Genomic DNA, 18,753 nt, shown 5'->3' on the forward strand with positions numbered 1-18,753 from the left:
AGTGTCCTCACTCTTCGGGAACACGGCGGTCAGCTCCTTGGCTAATCCCACCGCGCCATTGTGATGATGGTGAAGGAAACACTGCTGCTCCGACAGAGGAACCCGGAGCTCAGCGCCGAAGCAGGATCAGCTCGGCCTTCACTAACGAACCAGAGGAATTGAGACTTTTAAAGAACTCTTAGGAGTGTTGGTTCCCACGGGGTCACCGCATGCTCTGGGATGCCAGGACTGAAGGGGACACACAGAGACAGGTGCTCAGCCGCCCCCGCCCCCTCGGTCCCAGGAACAAAGGTAGAGCAGAGGACTGGTGAAGGGCAGGTCGGCTGAGAGCAAGCCTCAGGCAAACAGGGAAGGGTGTGGGGAAAAGAGGGACCGGAAGCCGGTTGTGGATTTGCTCACCGTGTCCTAGGCACATACGTAAACACTAACCTCTTTACCCCCAAGCATTTACGCTGTGCCAGCACTTTCTGTACGATCTTTCCTTTAACCTACTTTGTAAGAATGTAGACCCCTCAAGGCTGGGAGTGACCGTGGTCCCAGATGGACCTCAGGAGTCAACCCTAAGTGCAGCCCTCGCCACAAGAATCTTCCTTCTCACAAGCAAGACTCTCTTGAGAAAAGAAATTCGTCCCCCACTGAGGTTAGCAGGAGACGCAGCAGCTTCTGAGGTTTCAACAAGCAGCCTCAGGAGCGGTGCCCATCCAGTGATGTAGCTGCCAGGGGTGGGGAGACCAGGAAAGCCCTGAGGCTGAGGTCTTGAACTTGGTGCATACCTGAACCCAGAAAGAAGGGACTAGCTCATCTTGAACCATTGCCTGTGATATAGGCTAAATCATGCTCCCTCCCAACAAAAGACAGATAAGCTGAAGTATCCCAGCATCTCAGAATGCGACATTATGAAATAGGGCCTGGGGGCCCCTGGGTGGCTCAGTTGGTTGAGTGTCCCACTTCGGCTCATGTTGTGATCTCACCGTTTGTTTGATCCCCGTGTCAGGCTCTCGGCTGACAGCTCAGAGCCTAGAGCCTGCCTCGGATTCTGTGTCTCCCTTTCTCTCTGCCCCTCCCCTGTTCATGCTTGCTCTCTCAAAAAATGAATATAAAAAAATAAAAGTAAATAGGGCCTTTCTAGAAGTAATCCAGTTAATATGAGGTCATCAGGGTGGGCCCTCATCCAACATGATAGTGTCCTTACAAGAGGAAAAAATGTGCACAGTGACAGACGTGCACATACGAAGACACACAGGGACAGAAGGACGCAGCTCCAGGCTGAGAGATGCTAAAGATCATCAGCAAACACCAGAGGAGAAAGAAGGCACGGGAGGAGGTGCCCCCAGCGGGAGCACGGCCCTGCTGACGCACGGATTCCTGGCTTGTGGCCCCAGGACGGTGAGACAATGCGGGTCTGGGTTTTAAGCCAACACTCCATTAAAGCTGGCCTTGATCAGAGACCCTTGGAGCTGAATGTGTTCTAGAACTCTCACTTCTTGCTCCTTTCAGAAAGATGACCGTCTATTTGAATTCTGACGTAACACTCCCAGGAGGGGCTTGGGGCAAAGCCCACCATCAAGTGTTAGATGCACGCAGTACGTATGACGGGTTCTATCAAGTATTCTGCAGAAGCACCAGAAACACTCAAGTCTGCTCAGTCTGCGTTTGTCATCCAATGAGTTTCCTACAAACCTACAAAAATGTTCCAAGTTTCCAGGGCTTTTTGGATTTTGGAATTGCAGGTGAGAGATTACAGGCCTGGGGCACCTGGGTGGCTCAGTCACTTGAGCATCCAACTTCGGCTGTCATGATCCCACAGTTCATGAGTTCGAGCCCCACATCGGGCTCTGTGCTGACAGCTCAGAGCCTGGAGCCTGCTTCAGATTCTGTGTCTCCCTCTCTCTCTGCCCCTCCCCTACTCACTCTTTGTCCTTCTCTTTCTCAAAAATAAACAAACATTTCAATCAAGCAAACAAAACAGATGATAGACCTTTACCAAGTTGTAGAACAACTTAAAATACAGGTACTTAAAAAAATGGTTTTTTTTAATGATTTATTTATTTTTGAGGGAGACACAGATTCCGAAGCAGGCTCCAGGCTCTGAGCTGTCAGCCCAGAGCCCAAAGCTGGGCTCCAGTTTGTGAATTGCAAGATCACAACCTGAGCCGCAGTCGGACACTCAACCGACTGAGCCCCCCAGGCGCCCCAAAAATACATGTACTCTTAATGCCACCTTGCCAATCACGTTCAGACCGCTCACAAAAAACAAAGCTGCTGTGAAATCCTACAGTTACTCACAGAAACAAAAGTATGCCCTCAACTCTTAAAAAAAATTTTTGCAAAGTAATTTTTAAAAAGTTCTATCTCCAAGGCTATTGTACATGTAAACAAACCACTAGATACTTGACTGGTCCATTATGCTGAGTTCTGTGCTGTATCACCACAAGGCCTTCCAAAACAGAATTTTAAAAGAGAGGCAAGACAATGATGCTTCACAGTATTATCACAGGAAGAAAAACAAGTATAATCAATAGAAAGAGGGCAAGATGATGACCATGCCCCACGCCCCCATGCTGGCAAGAGAGGGGCATCACACAGCACACATTCTTCCCCGGCTAGGAGATAAATATACAGCAGGTACTCACATCTGAGCCTCCCGGGCCCCTGTGTCATCAAGAAGAAAGGAGGTTTGTAGAAGACACGAAGCCTTCATCGGCATTACCGATGTCTGCTAACCTGCTTGCCCCCCACTGGTGCCAGCCCCAGAGCCCCTTAGCACAGTGCCAAAGCTGGATGTACACGAAAGATTTTCCTGGTGTTCAGACATCTTAAAATCCTCCCTTAAGTCACTGTGTTAGAGAAGACTGGCTACTGAAGGGGTTCTAAGGAGAGCCAGGGAAGGTTCTAGAATTGTGAGTAGGGACTGGTCCTGCTCGCACCACCATAGGTCACGGACGTGGGTGTTTGAGCATTAAGGTTTATGCCACTAGATAACTCTGTTGTACAGACTGAGGTTTCTCTCTGTCCCTGTGACCCTGCAGTAGGGTCCGACAATCGTGCAGTGAGAGCGCACAGAACAAAACGCACCTTTCCCATCAGAAGTGCAGTGGTCAGACCTCTATTATGCTCAAGTAAGACATGGGATCCTTGGTTCACTCTCATTCTGCGCTGAAGAACTTCCATGCGGCAGTAAGTGCAGAACCTAATTAAACCACTTGTCGCCACCATTCGCACCTGTCTGATTCCCCAACGATGCCAATCTACCACCTTCAAAGTTTTCAGCCCGCTCACCCTTTGGAGCATGCTCACTTGTGGGTGCCTGTGCACTCTCCCCTCCAAGGAAATCCAGGTAGCCGGCACCACCTCGCCCTCTTCTTCCCAGAACCAACCACCCTAGACTCACCAGCCTCTCCAGGCTCTACCTTCCTCCACCTGTGACCGTTTAGACCACGCTCTTGCCGCTGAAATGTGTGGCCTTTCTGCACTATTAGTCCTTTCTCAAGTGTGTAAGTCTTAATTTTCTTAAACTATCTGCATCTTAGGCCTGTCTGCATTTTCCACCTAACGTCTCACAGAACAAATCCTCAGTAAATATTTCTTGGGTGCTTGACTTCCTACACCTCATTATTGATGTAACATCTTCCCAGGGTCATACATTTGGAAACGTGGTCTTGCCTGAGCTGCCAAAACATGCATTTCTCAGTTTATCTCATACTTGATCACATTCAACTACATAATGTAGTTTCCACGTAAATCTCCTTTTCTTTACTTTCTTCCCTTTTCCACAATGTGGGAGCCATGAGGTCATTTCCTAGAGTGCCCTCAGTTAGAGGCTCAAATATATTCAAAGAAACAGCAAAATGGAGGGAAATAAAGTTTCAATGAATCTCATTTCAGCAATAATGTTAACCAATACCAAAACCTAACATCATGAGCACTTTTGATCAACTAAATGCAAAAACTTTTAACGACTAACTTCCGGCATTGACACACACTTGTATGAGAAACTTAAATATTCAAATCTAAGAGGACACAAGAAATACTAATGTTTGAGGACTAACTTAGGAGAAACAACAAACAAGTTAAGTCCAGAAACCTTGATTAGATTGTTAATTACTTGTCAACTGGAAAGGGAGATTAAGAAATGCGTCACTAGTTCACTACATGCCAAGATAAATTTTTATTCCAGTTGTTGTTTTTCAGGCCTTTGTAGTGTGTTGCTGATTTTTTCCCAACCCTAAAAAGGTTTGCTTTTGAAATGAATAGCTGTACGGGTGCTGGGTGGCTCAGTCAGTTAAGCTTCTGATTTTGGCTCAGGTCATGATCACATGGTTCAGGAGTTCGAGCTGACAGCTCAGAGCCTGGAGCCTGCTTTGGATTCTGTGTCTCCCTCTCTCTCTTTGCCCCTCTCCCGCTCATGCACTGTCTCTTTCAAAAGTAAACAAACATTAAAAAAAAGAAGAAGAAATGAAGATGTGTAAGATTCCATATAGATGAGAATCTCCACACGCCAAACTGCCCTTACTTAATAAAGGCACATGATTGAGAAAACATTCATTGCAATTAACCTCTAATTTTTATGCAGCTGATGTGGACGGAGATACCGTTAAACAGCAATCACAAGAAAATAAAATACAGTGCATGCCATTTGTGGACACAGCAGGTGCCACCACAAAACAAGACCTGATCTGTCCTCTTTTGAGTTGCTGGGGATCAAGTATGTTAGATGACCCCTAGCAAGGCGAACGTGTACTTCTCCATTCTGCGGGAATAATATTCAGGAGCTATATTGAAAAAGCAGTTTGAGACCTTGGCAACTAACATTCAGATAACAGCATGACTCCTTATAAATGAACACAAAACCCTGGGCCGACACATGCAATCCAAATTTGAGAAACGGGATGTGTGGGGTAACTGTGTATTCTCGCCAAATAACAATTATTAGCCGCTAATTAGATTTACACTCTGTGTTCCTGTAGTCTGTAATTTTGAGGACCCAAGGCTTGAGCACTAGGCAAACAGAGGAAGAAATCTTCTGTCTATCCAAGCTCAGTGATTAAAAAACACTTGAAGGTTGAAATTCACCGCGAGTCCCAACCTCCTCCCCTCTACATCTCACTAATGCAGCCAAATATTAACCCAACCACCCCGGTCCAACTCACAGGAATCACCCACTCTGAATCGGTTCTTTGTAACCTGCAAGACAAAGTCCGGAGAATACCTGTCTGCCCAGCCCTGGCCCCTGCCTGCCTCTACGGTGCCATCTCCCACGTGCCTCACACACTTAGCCAAGGGGGCAATTCTTAGTTCTGCAAACACACCGTGTCCTTCCCTCTGCTAGCAATGCCCTGCACCTATCTTGCCTGAACATGACCCTTATTCAACCTTAAAGGTCAGCTCAGCTGTCTCTGAGAATGCTGCTTATGCCCAAACCCCCAGTGCCGGTCAGGAGAAGTCAGTCAGTACGGCAATCATCTCCTGACCTGTCCGTTTTTGCTACTGGGCTGGAAAATCCTAGCAAGTCATCTGCGTCTTGGTCACTTGCATAGACAGCATTCCAGGTACCCACACGTCTGCAGTAATTGCTTTATCGGGCATCGTGACAGCCTAGGCCTATGAGGCCCTGGGGATAAGGTACTTAGGACAAATCCCAAGCCATCTGGTAGGCAGATCCTAGAATATCACTGACCATGTTGTGGCCCATGAAAAGTTCACAGGCTGAGCAACAGCGATCTTTAGCATTTATTTATGTAAAAAAATTTTTTTACATTTATTTATTTTTAAGAGACAGAGCGTGAACAGGGGAGGGACAGAGAGATAGGGAGACACAGAATCCGAAGCAGGCTCCAGACTCTGAGCTGTGAGCACAAAGCCTGACGTGGGGCTCAAACCCACAAACGTAAGATCATGACCTGAGCCGAACTCAGATACTCAACCGAGTGAGCCACCCAGGCACCCTTAGCATTTTAAAGTCAAATACTGATAAGATAGGAATAAACTGGATGGAGACAAAACAGCCCCACTTGCAAGTTCTTGGTTATTTTTCTCAAGTCATGACTGAAAACAAAGAAATTCAATGGCGAGGGAGCAGAAGCCGAAGGGAAGGATAATCTGCTCTTAGGGAGTTTGAACAAGAGGTAATTAATAAAGGATTGAGGCGAAGTAAAACCACAGCGGAACGTGAAACTGCAGCTCGATGAACAATGGAACCCAGAGTGGCGATTAGACAGGAAGAACCCACAACGGGTAAAAAACATTTGCTTCGCCCGATGAAGGGCTGCGCAGGGCACCCTAGGGCTCGTCCCCTGGGGGGAGGCCTCCCTGTGCAGCAGAAGCCGGGAGCCTAAACTCCAGTCCCGAGAAACAGCATGTAAGAAAAGTCTCCAATTAGACTTCCTTCTCAAGGGAATGAGAGCCACCACCCAGCCAACACCATTACGCTAACGCGGAAAGGTGGGGTGAGGTGACAAGTCACTTCAAAGTATCAGGAACTCAGAAGAAACCACGGCCTCCAATGGGCCAAAGCTGGGACCAGGAAAGCCCACGGGGAGCCTCCTTTCATAGACTAACTTTCACTCAACACCTGCTGTGCCTCAGGCAAGGGTCTAGGCACCTCAGAGACACTATGAAGAAACACTCAGAGCCCCCTCCGTCTGTGGAATTTACACTCTGGTGAGTGGAGACAGTTGGTAAACAAAATAAAACAGCAAAGAAGAACGTGGCAGAAGAGAACCCGCTTCAGAGAAAGGACTGATGCGGACCCGTTTCTGAAAAGGTGATTTTGATTGAGCAACTGGAAGGAAATGAGAAATCAGTAACTGGAGGTGGTGGTGGGGCGGGGGGGGACCCTCACAGAAATAGAACAGATGTGCACTTGACAAAGATCAGATGACGCAGCAAGGTGACGAAGGGCGTGAGCTCATCAGGAAGTCACAGCCAGCGCTGCCTTCCGCTTCTGCCTCTTACAACTAGAAGGCATCAGACGCTGGTGTCCGCAGCAGCTAACGTGCTCCCGCGCCGCCAGGCTTCCAGACCCGTGTCCTCAGCACGCGGCCAGCTGCTGTCATCCTCAGCAGTGAGCAGACCCCAGGAGGTCCCCAGGGCTCCCCCCTAAGCAGGGCACAGGCACTCACACAGCCTGGGAACCTGGGAACCTCGGAACTCAATCCTTCGTGCTCTGCGATGCTGGCTAGCGAACTTGGGAAGTTCGGACCACGCTCCAGGAGCGCCCTGCTCTGCATGTGTTCACGTGCCTCCTCCCTCTCAATCCTTGCCTCAAGGTTTCAAACAGCGACAGCTTACAAGGTTCGGTTCCATACGTCCCTATCATAAATCCCAACTTGAGGGGGAGGGGGGAAATCACTGGAGGTCACATGACCTAACAAGCCCATCTGGCCAATGACAAAACTTGTGTCGCGTCAATGATACAACCTCGGGTCGACCTTCTGCCGGTGTATCTGGGCTGCCACACCTCAATTGCTTCCAATCACACTGGATGATACTCACATGTGTCTCAGGGGTGGAACTCCTTTTCCAGGAAATACCTTTTCCTTTTGCTCTACGAGGAACAACCGCTTACTCTTCTAGGCACAATAATGCACAGTCTTCCGTGCAAAGGCCGTCTTTGAGGACTTAACAAAGGAACCACTACCCTAATGCTGCGGACAACTCCGCAGTCGCCCAAACCAGGCCCCCTGGGGAGTGCGAGGCACTCACAGGCGGAAGAAAACAGCTCACCCACCCGCATAATGGTTATTCCCTCCTCCTGCTTTTGTTTCTGTATACACACTCGCACTGCCTCCAATGACAGAATCTGTTACCCTGGTTATGGGTCCCCCCTCCCACCAGGCGGTGGCTCCCCGAGGCAGGTAGGAGGGCCAGGTGACCGCACAGGGCGACGCGGCCCAGCACCCAGGACCAGAGTGGCCCTTCAGATGCTCCAGGCATGTTTGTTGAGTAAATAAGTTTCACCTAGGCCCTAGGAGGCCATTCAGACTCTTAACTGGCCAGCATGCTCAAATCCGGAACATTTCATTTTGTTCTCTGCCCACACATCTCCCCTCCCTTTAAAAAAAAAAAAAAAAGCAGAGCCAAAAATAGATGTGCCCAAGCACAACAAAAGGATAATTCAATGATGACTCAGGTAACACCTGGGATTAGCCCGGGGCCTGCTGCTCAGGGGTAGGGATGAGGCCGGAGGCTCCTGCCCAGGGTGGGAGGGGGCTGCAGGCTGGGAATCGCACTGCTGAGTCGGTGGGTCTTACTCCCCAACGGGTTATTGCTAAAGCAAGATGCTGGCTTTGTCATCAGAGCTCCTCCATCCTACGTCATGCTAAACATCACATTTAAATAGCAGTCCCCTGCAGGAGGGGTGATCTGTCATCTGGGAGTTGCAGCTCCGTGGCAGGTGACAGGGCCCCTGCGCCTCGTCATGTTCTCCCTCTCTGACACACACACCTCTCTGCCTTACGTAACCTTTTCTAGCCATTAAGTTCTTCTTTTGCCTTGGGAACAGAGTTCCACTGGCACACACCGATGAAAACTCTACTCTGACACGTGGCTTCCCAGCAGTGAACAAAGAATTGAGAAGAAAAAAATTTTTAAACCAGCTAACTCGATTAGGGGACAGGTTTTTCCTGGCCTCATTAATCTTACAAATCAATTAAGCCTTAATTGCCTTTGATTGCCATCTTCACTTAGCCCAATGCATAACGGCTGTTACGGTCTATTTTAAAATTTTTTTAAATGTTTTTTAATTTATTTTTGAGAGACAGAGAGAGGGAGCAAGCAGGAGAGGGTCAGAGAGAGAGACAGGGAGACACAGAATCTGAAGACAGGCTCCAGGCTCTAAGCTAGCTTTCAGCACAGAGCCCGACGTGGGGCTAGAACCCACAAACTGTGGGATCATGCCCTGAGCTGAAGCCGGATGCTCAACCAACTGAGCCACCCAGGCGCCCCTGTTAAATCTATTTAAAAAATAAATCAAGTGAAAACAATATGCGGGAAGGGGCCGGGGGACGAACCTTAACAAAATGTTAGCTCAGCAAAAAGTGCGCGCACTGTAGGGAAAAAAGATACCTCTCAGTATCTCGCACAAAGATACTTAGTAAATATTTGGTAACGAACAGACTTTGGTAATGGACAGACGAAAAGAATAATGAGAGGAGTCATTTTAAAGTAATGAACAAGACATTGCACCTGTCCTAGACAGCCATGTCGAGGAGTCCGAAGAGTCACAAAAACAGACCAGACGGGACAAGTGTCCAGGGAACACACCTCTTTCAGATACACTGCTTGCTGATGAAACAGAGACAAATCTCAACACCAAAGGGCAACAAGGGGAGGAGTCTCAAGCGTGGCCGCCTTAGCACGGCAGATCTCGGCCAAAGTAAACTCTTGGACCTTGTTAATTGAGCTGAGGATTCAAATCCCCGCATGTCCAGGCATATGCGCCTGGAGATCACAACGCCGGGGCTCCCCATGGCCTCTGCTTCATGACCAAATGCCCTCATGACGTGACGGGGTTTCCAGGCACTGGCCTGAGTCATGGGCGGCTTATAATTGCATGTGATCCTTGCCTACAGCAGGCCAGTGAGTAACAGCCAGACGACCCGGCCCACCCACGTCGCTGCAGGTGGCGCTCTGTACGTACGCCCATGAAGCTCTGTCTACCCAACTCAGCTCTGTCATCTGTGTTTCCACCTAGGGTGAAATGACACTGTTAACTGCCTCTGGGGCCTAATGATACGGCACAGGTCTCGTGTGCTGTTCCAAAAACTTCCAGGGAGGCCTCCGTGCTCTTTGTTTTCAGGGATGATGCCCGTCCAGCGCTGGGTTTTATTTTATCTTATTTACTTTTTAAAATTCAAGCACAATGAACATACAACGTTGTATTAGTTTCAGGTGTATGACATAATGATTTAAACAATTTCATCTATTACTCAGTGCCCATCACAGCAAGCGTACTCTCCGGGGACGGGATTTTAGCTTTTCTCCCAGCAGCTACTTCTGAGATGAATAAGCAGTCACGAGTCCCAGCTGAGAGTACACAGGCAGCTGGTGGTTACCTGGAAAGATTTTAGGATTATTTGGGCTGATCCAGTTTTGGCAACAACAGCAGGGCAGGCGGAATCTTCTAAAAGGTCCTATCCTGCTCTTGCAGGAGTCCGAAACAAAGTTTCCTTTGATTTCTGGATCACAGCTGGCTGGCAGGCTCCCCCGAGGCCCGGCTGGTGGGCAGGATTGCTCGGAAAGCTACCTACCTGTGCTCACCGTGCCCCCGAGAAACCAGGCCAAGCACAAGGGAGCACAAATATTTACAGGAGGTCAAGGTATGCCGAGCGACTCTCTTTGGAATTCTGAGCCACTGAGAACATAGCTGAGGCAGATTCTAAAGGCCGCGAAGAACGTGTGCTGCCGATACGGCCCCGAGGGGGAATGACCTCAGAGGAGTCTGGGATCCCCGGTGAGAGGTCAGCTGGCTTGCTCTGGGTGGACGCTCAGAATCGGGCATCCTCCACGTTGCTGGGACAGTAAATCATTGCTAGCAAACCCAACACGCAGGAGGAGTGAAGGCACAAGGAAGAAAAAGGTTTCGGCCAAAGTGAAGGAAATTACACGTAAATGACGTCCCTCAAACACTGATTCGGCTCGGCCCCAGAGAGCACAGATGAGACTGCCTGGAATTAAGTTCAGACACAGTCAAAACAGCCTCCCCTCCCTCCACCCCAACACAAGGGCCACAGTTACCAAAGCCACTGTTTTTTGTTTGTTTTTTTAAATACTTATTTATTTTGGAGAGAGCGCAAGTGAAGGAGGGGCAGAGAGAGGGGGACAATGGATGCAAAGCGGGCTCTGGGCTGACAGCAGGAAGCCCCATATGGAGCTTGAACTCACAAACCGCAAGATCCTGACCTGAGCGGAAGTCCGACACTCAACCGACTGGGCCACCCGGGCGCCCCACAAAAGCCTGTTTTATCGACTCCCTCTAAGAAGTGGTCAGGAAGTCTACAGAGCTCCCCACCATCTCCACCACTTTAAGATAACGTGCTTATACTCCTCCAGTAGCAAATTCCTATCATTCCATTGCTGCCTTCATTTTACATCTTCTTATTCTATTCCACCGTGACAGAACAGCACCCAAACATGTGGTCTTAAAGCAACATTCAGTTGCAATGCAAGACTCCAGAAAAAAAAAAATCTTAATTTAAAAAAAATCTGTAACATCTGTGAAAATCTTTCCCCTGTCCTTTCTAATTAAATAAACCATTTCCCACCCCCCTCCTGATGTGACAAGCTTACTCACATTCCTTTGGGAATTAAAGTTCACCTTGTCCTCTCCGAGATTATTTAAAGGAGGGCGTGCAATAGCACACAGGCTCTTTAATTTCCCTTTTCTAGTTTGGCTGCTTGTTTTCATTTGTCTGATTGGAAATCTAACTCAAACACCTGTGGACAACGTACTTCGTGATGTGAAATGAAGTATTTTATTAAAGAGCAACTCCTGATTTGACTGTAGGCGTTGCCATTTCTCATCATGGATACATTTTTACTTATGGTCTTAAAATTCCATCCATCTTCCCGTGTAACATTAGGAATGTTTGTTTGAAAGTAACCTGGCTCATTAGTATAAAGGTGTGGCCGGCACACTGATACACACTAACTAGTTAGCTAACAGTTTATGAATCACCATCAAATGAGACAGTAAAGAAACAGAAAGATCACGTGTTAATCATAAAGTATATCCGTATGTATGAGTAGGAAGGGTAGGGAAAGGACAGCAAAGCCTCAAGGAAACAGATGAATATAACCTTTAATTTTTGTTCTCTTAAACCAATCACCATCACATTATCATTGATGCATTCACACTAAGTTGTGCAAGCCGAATACTAAGGGGCAGAAACATTTCTCTAGCTCCCAACTAACAATTCAGGTATAAAGCCTACTTCATTCTCCACGCCAACCATTTCCAAGCTAAGATGTTATTTCATCTGAAGCCAAGAACAGCTGGTGTCTCCTTCCTCCCCAGTGAATTTCTAAGTCAGAAATACAGAGAGACAGAGCCCCCAAAACAGAATAAGAACACCTGTTTCTTCCTAAAACACGGACTTTTAAACCAGAGAACATTCACAGAACCCGAGTGATCTACATTTTCTATTTTCAAAAACAAAACACAGGTATCCATCGTGCTTTTGTTTTGACAATAAAATGTGTACATTTTCCTATCCAAGGCAGAGATAAGAAAGCAAAGGGGTTAGAAATAAGGAGAATGTAGATCACGATTCTTTCCGAGTTTCATTCTCTGCTCACCATCCCATCTATACAAATCAAGGGTCAAAACTGATCAACTAACCCTGGACACCGAAAACAAGTCACATATCATGGAAAACCTGGGTACGTGTTAGAAAAACGCCACTGATATGAAAACGGCCCTACACGAAGATCAAACTCCATGCCGATAGACGTTCCGCGTTCACACACCAAGCATACAGTGGCTCTTTGTTCTTACCTCTGATTGTCCTCAAGGCTCATGAAAAACAAGCCATCTGTCCTGCCGGGAAGCGTCTGCTTTGGCTAGTTCTGCGGTCGGTCACCCGGCTGGGAAATCTACCTCGACGACCCTCGGGCTCCTAGCCGCCTCTCCTTCCTTCTCTGATGAAAAGCTGCCGACGCACACCTCTGCCCGAACTCGGGGACCACCAGGAAGTTTTCACACAACTGAGGAGGAATCCGACAGCTTGCTACTTATACTGATGATTCACCTCAATGACAGCTAGAAAGAAGTGCTTGTTGGTGGAAATCTCGTTCCAGCTCCACCCCCTCCACCGTAAGGATTAGGTAACTCCACCCAGTGCAGTAATTCGTTTCAACAGGCGCCCTAACGTTAGCTCACCTGCAGCAGGGCAGCTCCAGGCGGCAGCTGTCACAGCGTGGAAAGGACACTGACTGTTTACCAAACAGGACAGGACAGGCAATGACCCGGGAGCTCCCGGAGCTCTTATTAACCGTAACTTGGGCTGGGCTGCTGTTTATTTTTAAGGTGCATCTGAGTTTTCTGGGAAGACAGCAGAGATCTGGTCTTCACCTTCACAACGCACTTGGCTTCTGTCCAGTTCCCGTGAGCACCCCACACCAGGCAGGCTAGGGAGCACCTACTGGCCCTCAAAACGCTGAAAGTCTTGAAGGGGCAAGAGGCCAGGGCAAAGGTAACTATGATACGAACTACAACACCGAACAGAACTGATGCGGGTGGATCTGGTGCCACTGGACAGACAGCACCACCCTATAAGCCAATCCACCATCTCTGGGGTGCAAACCCATTTTTCAGATGAACCAGCGGGGTGTCCTTACGGTACAGGCCGAGGGCACGGAGAGGCCCGGCAGGGCTCGCCTTGGTACTTCTCGGCGTGGGGTCCCACTGGAGGGGTACAGTTTGCTGACCTCACCGCCCTTTACTCGACTCCCCAAATTAAAGGCGTGCTCTTTCTTGGCTTGTGACTGGCGCTAAGCCCCACCCCTTTGTCCTTACCCAAAGCCAAGTTGAAACCCACTCTACAAGCCCAGCGGTTGTGGCCGAGACAGAAAGTGTCACCACTTGTAGCAAAAAGTGAACTCCAGTCCGGTGGCAGGCTCGCTCAGGTAGCCCTCCTGGGCGTCAGCTGAGAGCCCAGACTCGAGTTCCCACAGGCGCTCTAAGGCTGGGCCTCCCGAAGGTGCTGGCACAAGATGGGCCCCCAGGGGAGCCAGCGGCCTCTCGTGGCTGGGAGGATCACTGCAGGCTTGCTGGGGAACCTGCAAACCAGGTTACCGCCAGACGCCATCCCCAACTACACCCTCAGGCACAGGCGGACAGGGCCAGTCATCTTCAGCGGGAATCTTGAAACAACAAGGTGAAATACCCTAAGCGGTTAGGATTCAACAGGTGAGGACACACAGGTGCCAAACTCCACTTCTAAGAGCAGGAACCCCATCTGTGACTACATCTAAAATAACAAAATTAAGCTGGTTCACTTTAATGCAATGGCTGGAAGGTTCAAAACCTAAGAACCACAGTATAAGAAGATGTACCTGAACAAACTGAGTAAGTTATTTAGCCGTTTGCCTGTTCCATTAAAGATAAAAGGCACGGGAGCACCTGGCTGGCTGACTTGGAGAAGTGTGCAATTCTTGATCTCAGGGTCGTGGGGTCAAGCCCCACACTGGGCATAGAGATTACTAAAAATAAACTTTAATAAAAGATAAAAGCAGGGTTGGGGGGCGGCCTGGGTCAGTTAAGTATACGATTCTTCATTTTGGCTTGGGTCATAATCTTACTGGTGGTTGGTGAGTTCAAGCTCCGCATCAGGCTCTGCGTTGATGGTGTGGAGCCTGCTTGGGATTCTCTCTCTCTCTCTCTCTCTCTCTCTCTCTCTCTCCCTCCCTCCCCCCACCCCTCCCCAACTGCCCCTTTGTCTCTCTCAAATAAATAAACTTAAGAAAAAAGATAAAAGGCACCTATTCTTCCCATCAAATATTACCAAACTGTTATGGGCTAAGAATCGTGTCTCCCCCCATCCCCCAATTCTCCTGTTGAAGTTCTAACCCTTAGTTCCTCAGAAGGTCGGAGAGTATGTCAAAAATGTAGGCTTTTTGAACCGGGCCTACACTGGGGCTGGGTAATACTTCGTTGTGGGGGCCGCTGTGTGCACTGCAGGATGTTTGACAGCACCCCTAGTCTCCATCCATTAGACGGAGTCATCTGGGTGACAACCCAACATATCTCCGGACACTAAGTGTCCTCTGGGAGGCCAAGCTGAGAACTGCTGGCTTAGGAGAACAGGGCTTTGCACAGAGCGAAGGAGGTGGTGGCCCTGGAGAAGGGGTAGGGGGGCCACTTCTGAGGAGCCGGAAGGATAAAGGACAAGTGCTGTTGTGGACAGGGCAGGGGTGAGGAACAGCGAAGGGCAGTTTATAGTATTTCTCCCTCTGCGAGTGCTTTTTTGTGACATCTTCCCCCCCGCCCCCAAAGAAGGAGAAGACCAGGTCATGGGGCCGAGGGAGGGAATTATAGATTCAAGAGTCGAAAATACCCAAGTCAGGAACAATGGGAGAGCAGAAGGGACGGGAGCAGGGCTGGGTCCAGCCCTGAGCAGCTCTAACGTCTGATGGAAGCGGCCCCGTCAACTCAGAGTGGCCTCAGAATGGGTCCAGCTGCAAGTCCCGCCCCACTCGCCCCCCGCATATCGGAGGGTCCCGGGGAAGGCATGACGGCTGGTTGGATCCCTAAAGGGGGGTGGACACAGGGTGCCACTGTGGTTAGCAGTGGACAGAGTAACCTAGAAGTTAACAAAAACTAGAAACGAGAAATCTGCTGCAGAATAAAGATGAGGAAAGCCTAAGAAGAGGGTCTCGCTGAGAAGAAGCTCAAGATCCTACAATCTAGAAGGCTAAATAAACTCATCCCCCTGACTTAACAATCCCGACCCAAGGAATCTTCCTAAGGAAATCATAAGGGATATAGTCAAGCGATACCATAACGTCATTAAACTACAAACTACAACCCTAAATGACCAACCATAGAGAAAACAAATGACAGGTAACCTGTATGCTCATGGCCTCAAAGAACATTTTACAACATGAGAAAACCATCAAAATATAATTTTAAGAAATGGAAACTGTAAAACTACATGTATCCTGGTCCAATTTCTAAATTTTACATATTTACATGTATACATTTTTATAGCTTGTGAGTTTTAATCTCCATTAAGGCAACAGCAGACACTGTGAGATTTGCAAGGGAAAAATAAATCATAAGGAAATAATTAGAGTCCTGGAGAAGCTATAAGTAAAGGAGTGGTCAGAGAGGAGAAAAGGAGAGCCAAGAGCCAAGATAGTTGAGGGTCAAGGGGAAGGTTGAAGAGGAGTGTGCACTGAGCACTTGGAGGTGTCTGGATTTGATGAACAGGAAGTTGTTGGTGTTTGAAGACAGATACTGACTGCAGTTCCGCAGTGTGGACGATATGCAGGTAGCAAAGGGAGTGGAAGGGACCGTAGTCCTTCCTGGACTTCCCCACATACTCTCTGACAAGGGAAGGCCATGGAAGGGAAGCCTGTGAATGACGGGGGGGGGGGGGGGGGGGGGGGGGGGGGGGGGGGGGGGGGGGGGGGGGGGGGGGCGGGGCGGGGTGTCTTACCAGAAGTCTGTCAAAAAGGATCCACTACTTCTAGTCTCACTCGTATTCTTTGGGGACTTTCTTTTCCAACTTTAAATTTCAAAAATAATGTTTACAATTCATGGCAATCCTTTATTCTGCATTGCTTATAATTAAATGTACATTTCTATGGCTCCCGGCAATTCTGACATATTACCCAGAAAGTTGTTCAATATTGTTTAGGAGACCTCACAACTGGGAGGAGGGGTAAGGTGGGCTGTGAAACATCCCGGTATGAGATGCCATCAAGGGTCACAATGGGTCAGTACGTTCCAATGGAAAGCAGAGGACGTACATGGAAGGTGAGTTTTAAGTTAACATATCCCGAGGGAATAAGAAAAGTGTGATGGCCAATTTCATTCAAAACGAGATCTTACGACCAACACAAAATCTGAATGTCAGGGTAGGATTCCCAAACACTTGTCAGGGCTTTGGGTTTTGGTTTTAATCTGATTTAGCAGGACTTCCCCCTTACTGAGATCACCTTGAATTTTGTTCCTTAAAAGCCGCTGTCAATTGACCCATGGTCTGCAGCCTTCAAAAGTCACCTTTCTAAAAATAATTTTACAATAAAATGTTCACCATAAAATATGGGTTTAAAAGCATCATTCTGAATGATAGCACTGCATGATTCCAAATAAATAATTTCCATATACACATATACATAAACCAAAGGACTAGAAGAAAAAAATGGCAACTAATTCTATTTGATTACAGAGGGATCAGTTTTATAATTTATTTTTCCTAATGTCTAATTCTTTCAGAAACAGAAAAAAAATTTATTTTCATTGCTGAGAATGTATTATCACTTATTTTAAAACAATGTGTAATCAAATGAAGGATCCAAATGCTAAGGTTGGGGGGAAAAAAAACAAGTTTCTCTGTTTCGTTCAAAATCAGCTACAGTAGGGGGAAAAAAAAAACTAGGACACTTGGAGGGGGAGGAATACATTGAACAAAACAAAGATGACATGACACAGGGAAAAATCTTTACATAACGCAGGCAAGCTCTGGGGATTATGACACAGTCTTGAATTTCCCCATAAGGTCTTAAATCCTCCTAACTTGGATTAGCTTTTTCTTCCAGTGCTACAAAAGGAGACAATGTACAATTTACAGACTTCATGCGTTAATACAGTCAAGTCACTAGTGACTTAATCAAAACATCTGAAAAGAAAATTATCTCCATAAGAAGGAGAGAGGTATCTTGAATCTGTAAATATCAGTCAGTAAACACAATATGGTGAATCTCTGCTCTGCTGGAGGCACTAGCCAGCACCCAGTGACTGGTGTCCTCAGGCATCTATAACCCGACAGCTAACAGAGTTCCCGAAGTCATGAAATGGTTGCGGTTCCTAACATTCATTATTTAAGAGAAGTACTCAGGGTCCTGAACACACTTTCACATTGATGAAATGCCTCAACCTTCACGATCCTGTCTCCAGTCCCTTTGGCTGCAGAGACCACCTAAATGCCGAGGACACCCGACGTCCTACCCAGCTAGCCCCTGACCCTCAAGTTCTCACTTACCATCATCTTTACATCTTCACCTGGAGGCTGATGAGCGCGGACAGTAGCTTCTGAGTCTCCCTCTGCACCTGTCCCCCATCGCAGTGGCCACCAGCCAGCTGGCTGTTCAAGCCACAATTTCTTCATTATCCCTCATACATCCAGCCCATGAACACACATTCTCTACTAAAGGCAAGTAAAAGCAAAACACCAGGATATTAAGAATGATGTTCTTTCTGTTGCTGGTAGCTCTTTCCTTCTAATTTTTCCTAACTGTTTTTCAGATTTAGAAAACTGTGTACATATGAGCTCTCACAATTGGGAGGGGAAATCTCATTTGTTAACAAAGGTATAATGCGATGCATAGTTATTACCTTTCCAAGACACCCCAGGAAAGACATTCAAAAACACAATGTTGAAATTAAAAGCTTCTATACAAAATACACAATAAATCTAATGAGACAAACCCCATTTCCAAGAACACTTACAAAGCAGTGAAAAATTACCAACCGAAAGGAAAATGGACAAAGGATGCAAATTAGTACTTCTAAGAGAAGAAAAACAAATATATGAAGAGATACTCAACCTCACTGATTACAGACATGAAATGAGACACTTGTACCTTCCTAAGAGCCAACACTAAAAGACGGATGAGAGGGCGGACTCCTGAGCGTGGGAACTGTTGGCGCCAGCAGTAATACTTAGAAGAGCAATTCCCTGGTACTTATGAACATCATTTAAGTGATGTCCTTTCATCCAGGAAGTCAAACGTAGCAATTTATCTACAGAAACACCAACACCTAGACACAAACACCATAGAGCTCTTAATACGGGGAAGACATCCTGCCGTACCAACCCGGAGGAAAAACCATGCTGCAATCTGCTATATCGGGAGTGGTCCCATTTTTGAAAACGGCAGCAACGAACTTTCAAGGAACTTTCTTACTGTACGACAGGCGCTGTTCTAAACCTGAAGGGCATCACTTACTTTGCTCTTCACTCTGTCCCTTGGACACAGGTACTATGATTTATTATCCCCGCTTTGCACGTAAGAAACCTAAGGCTG

General features: G+C 47.6%; 1 protein-coding gene across 7 annotated transcripts in view; it reads right to left on the minus strand.

The window, feature by feature from the left end:
- NEDD4L (NEDD4 like E3 ubiquitin protein ligase) overlaps positions 1 to 18,753 on the minus strand; it is a 334,157-nt gene that overhangs the window by 165,408 nt on the left and 149,996 nt on the right. The window contains exon 1 of one of the 7 annotated variants that reach the window (XM_029921937.1): positions 12,497 to 12,682. The exons of the other annotated variants lie outside the window; for them this stretch is intronic. Coding sequence (XP_029777797.1) covers positions 12,497 to 12,519 — 23 coding nt within the window. The 5' untranslated portion in view covers positions 12,520 to 12,682. Of the gene's footprint in view, positions 1 to 12,496; positions 12,683 to 18,753 lie in introns of those variants that run through there. 7 annotated transcript variants of the gene reach the window in all.

This window comes from Suricata suricatta, chromosome 14 (assembly GCF_006229205.1).
Source record: "Suricata suricatta isolate VVHF042 chromosome 14, meerkat_22Aug2017_6uvM2_HiC, whole genome shotgun sequence".
Lineage (NCBI taxonomy): Eukaryota > Metazoa > Chordata > Mammalia > Carnivora > Herpestidae > Suricata > Suricata suricatta.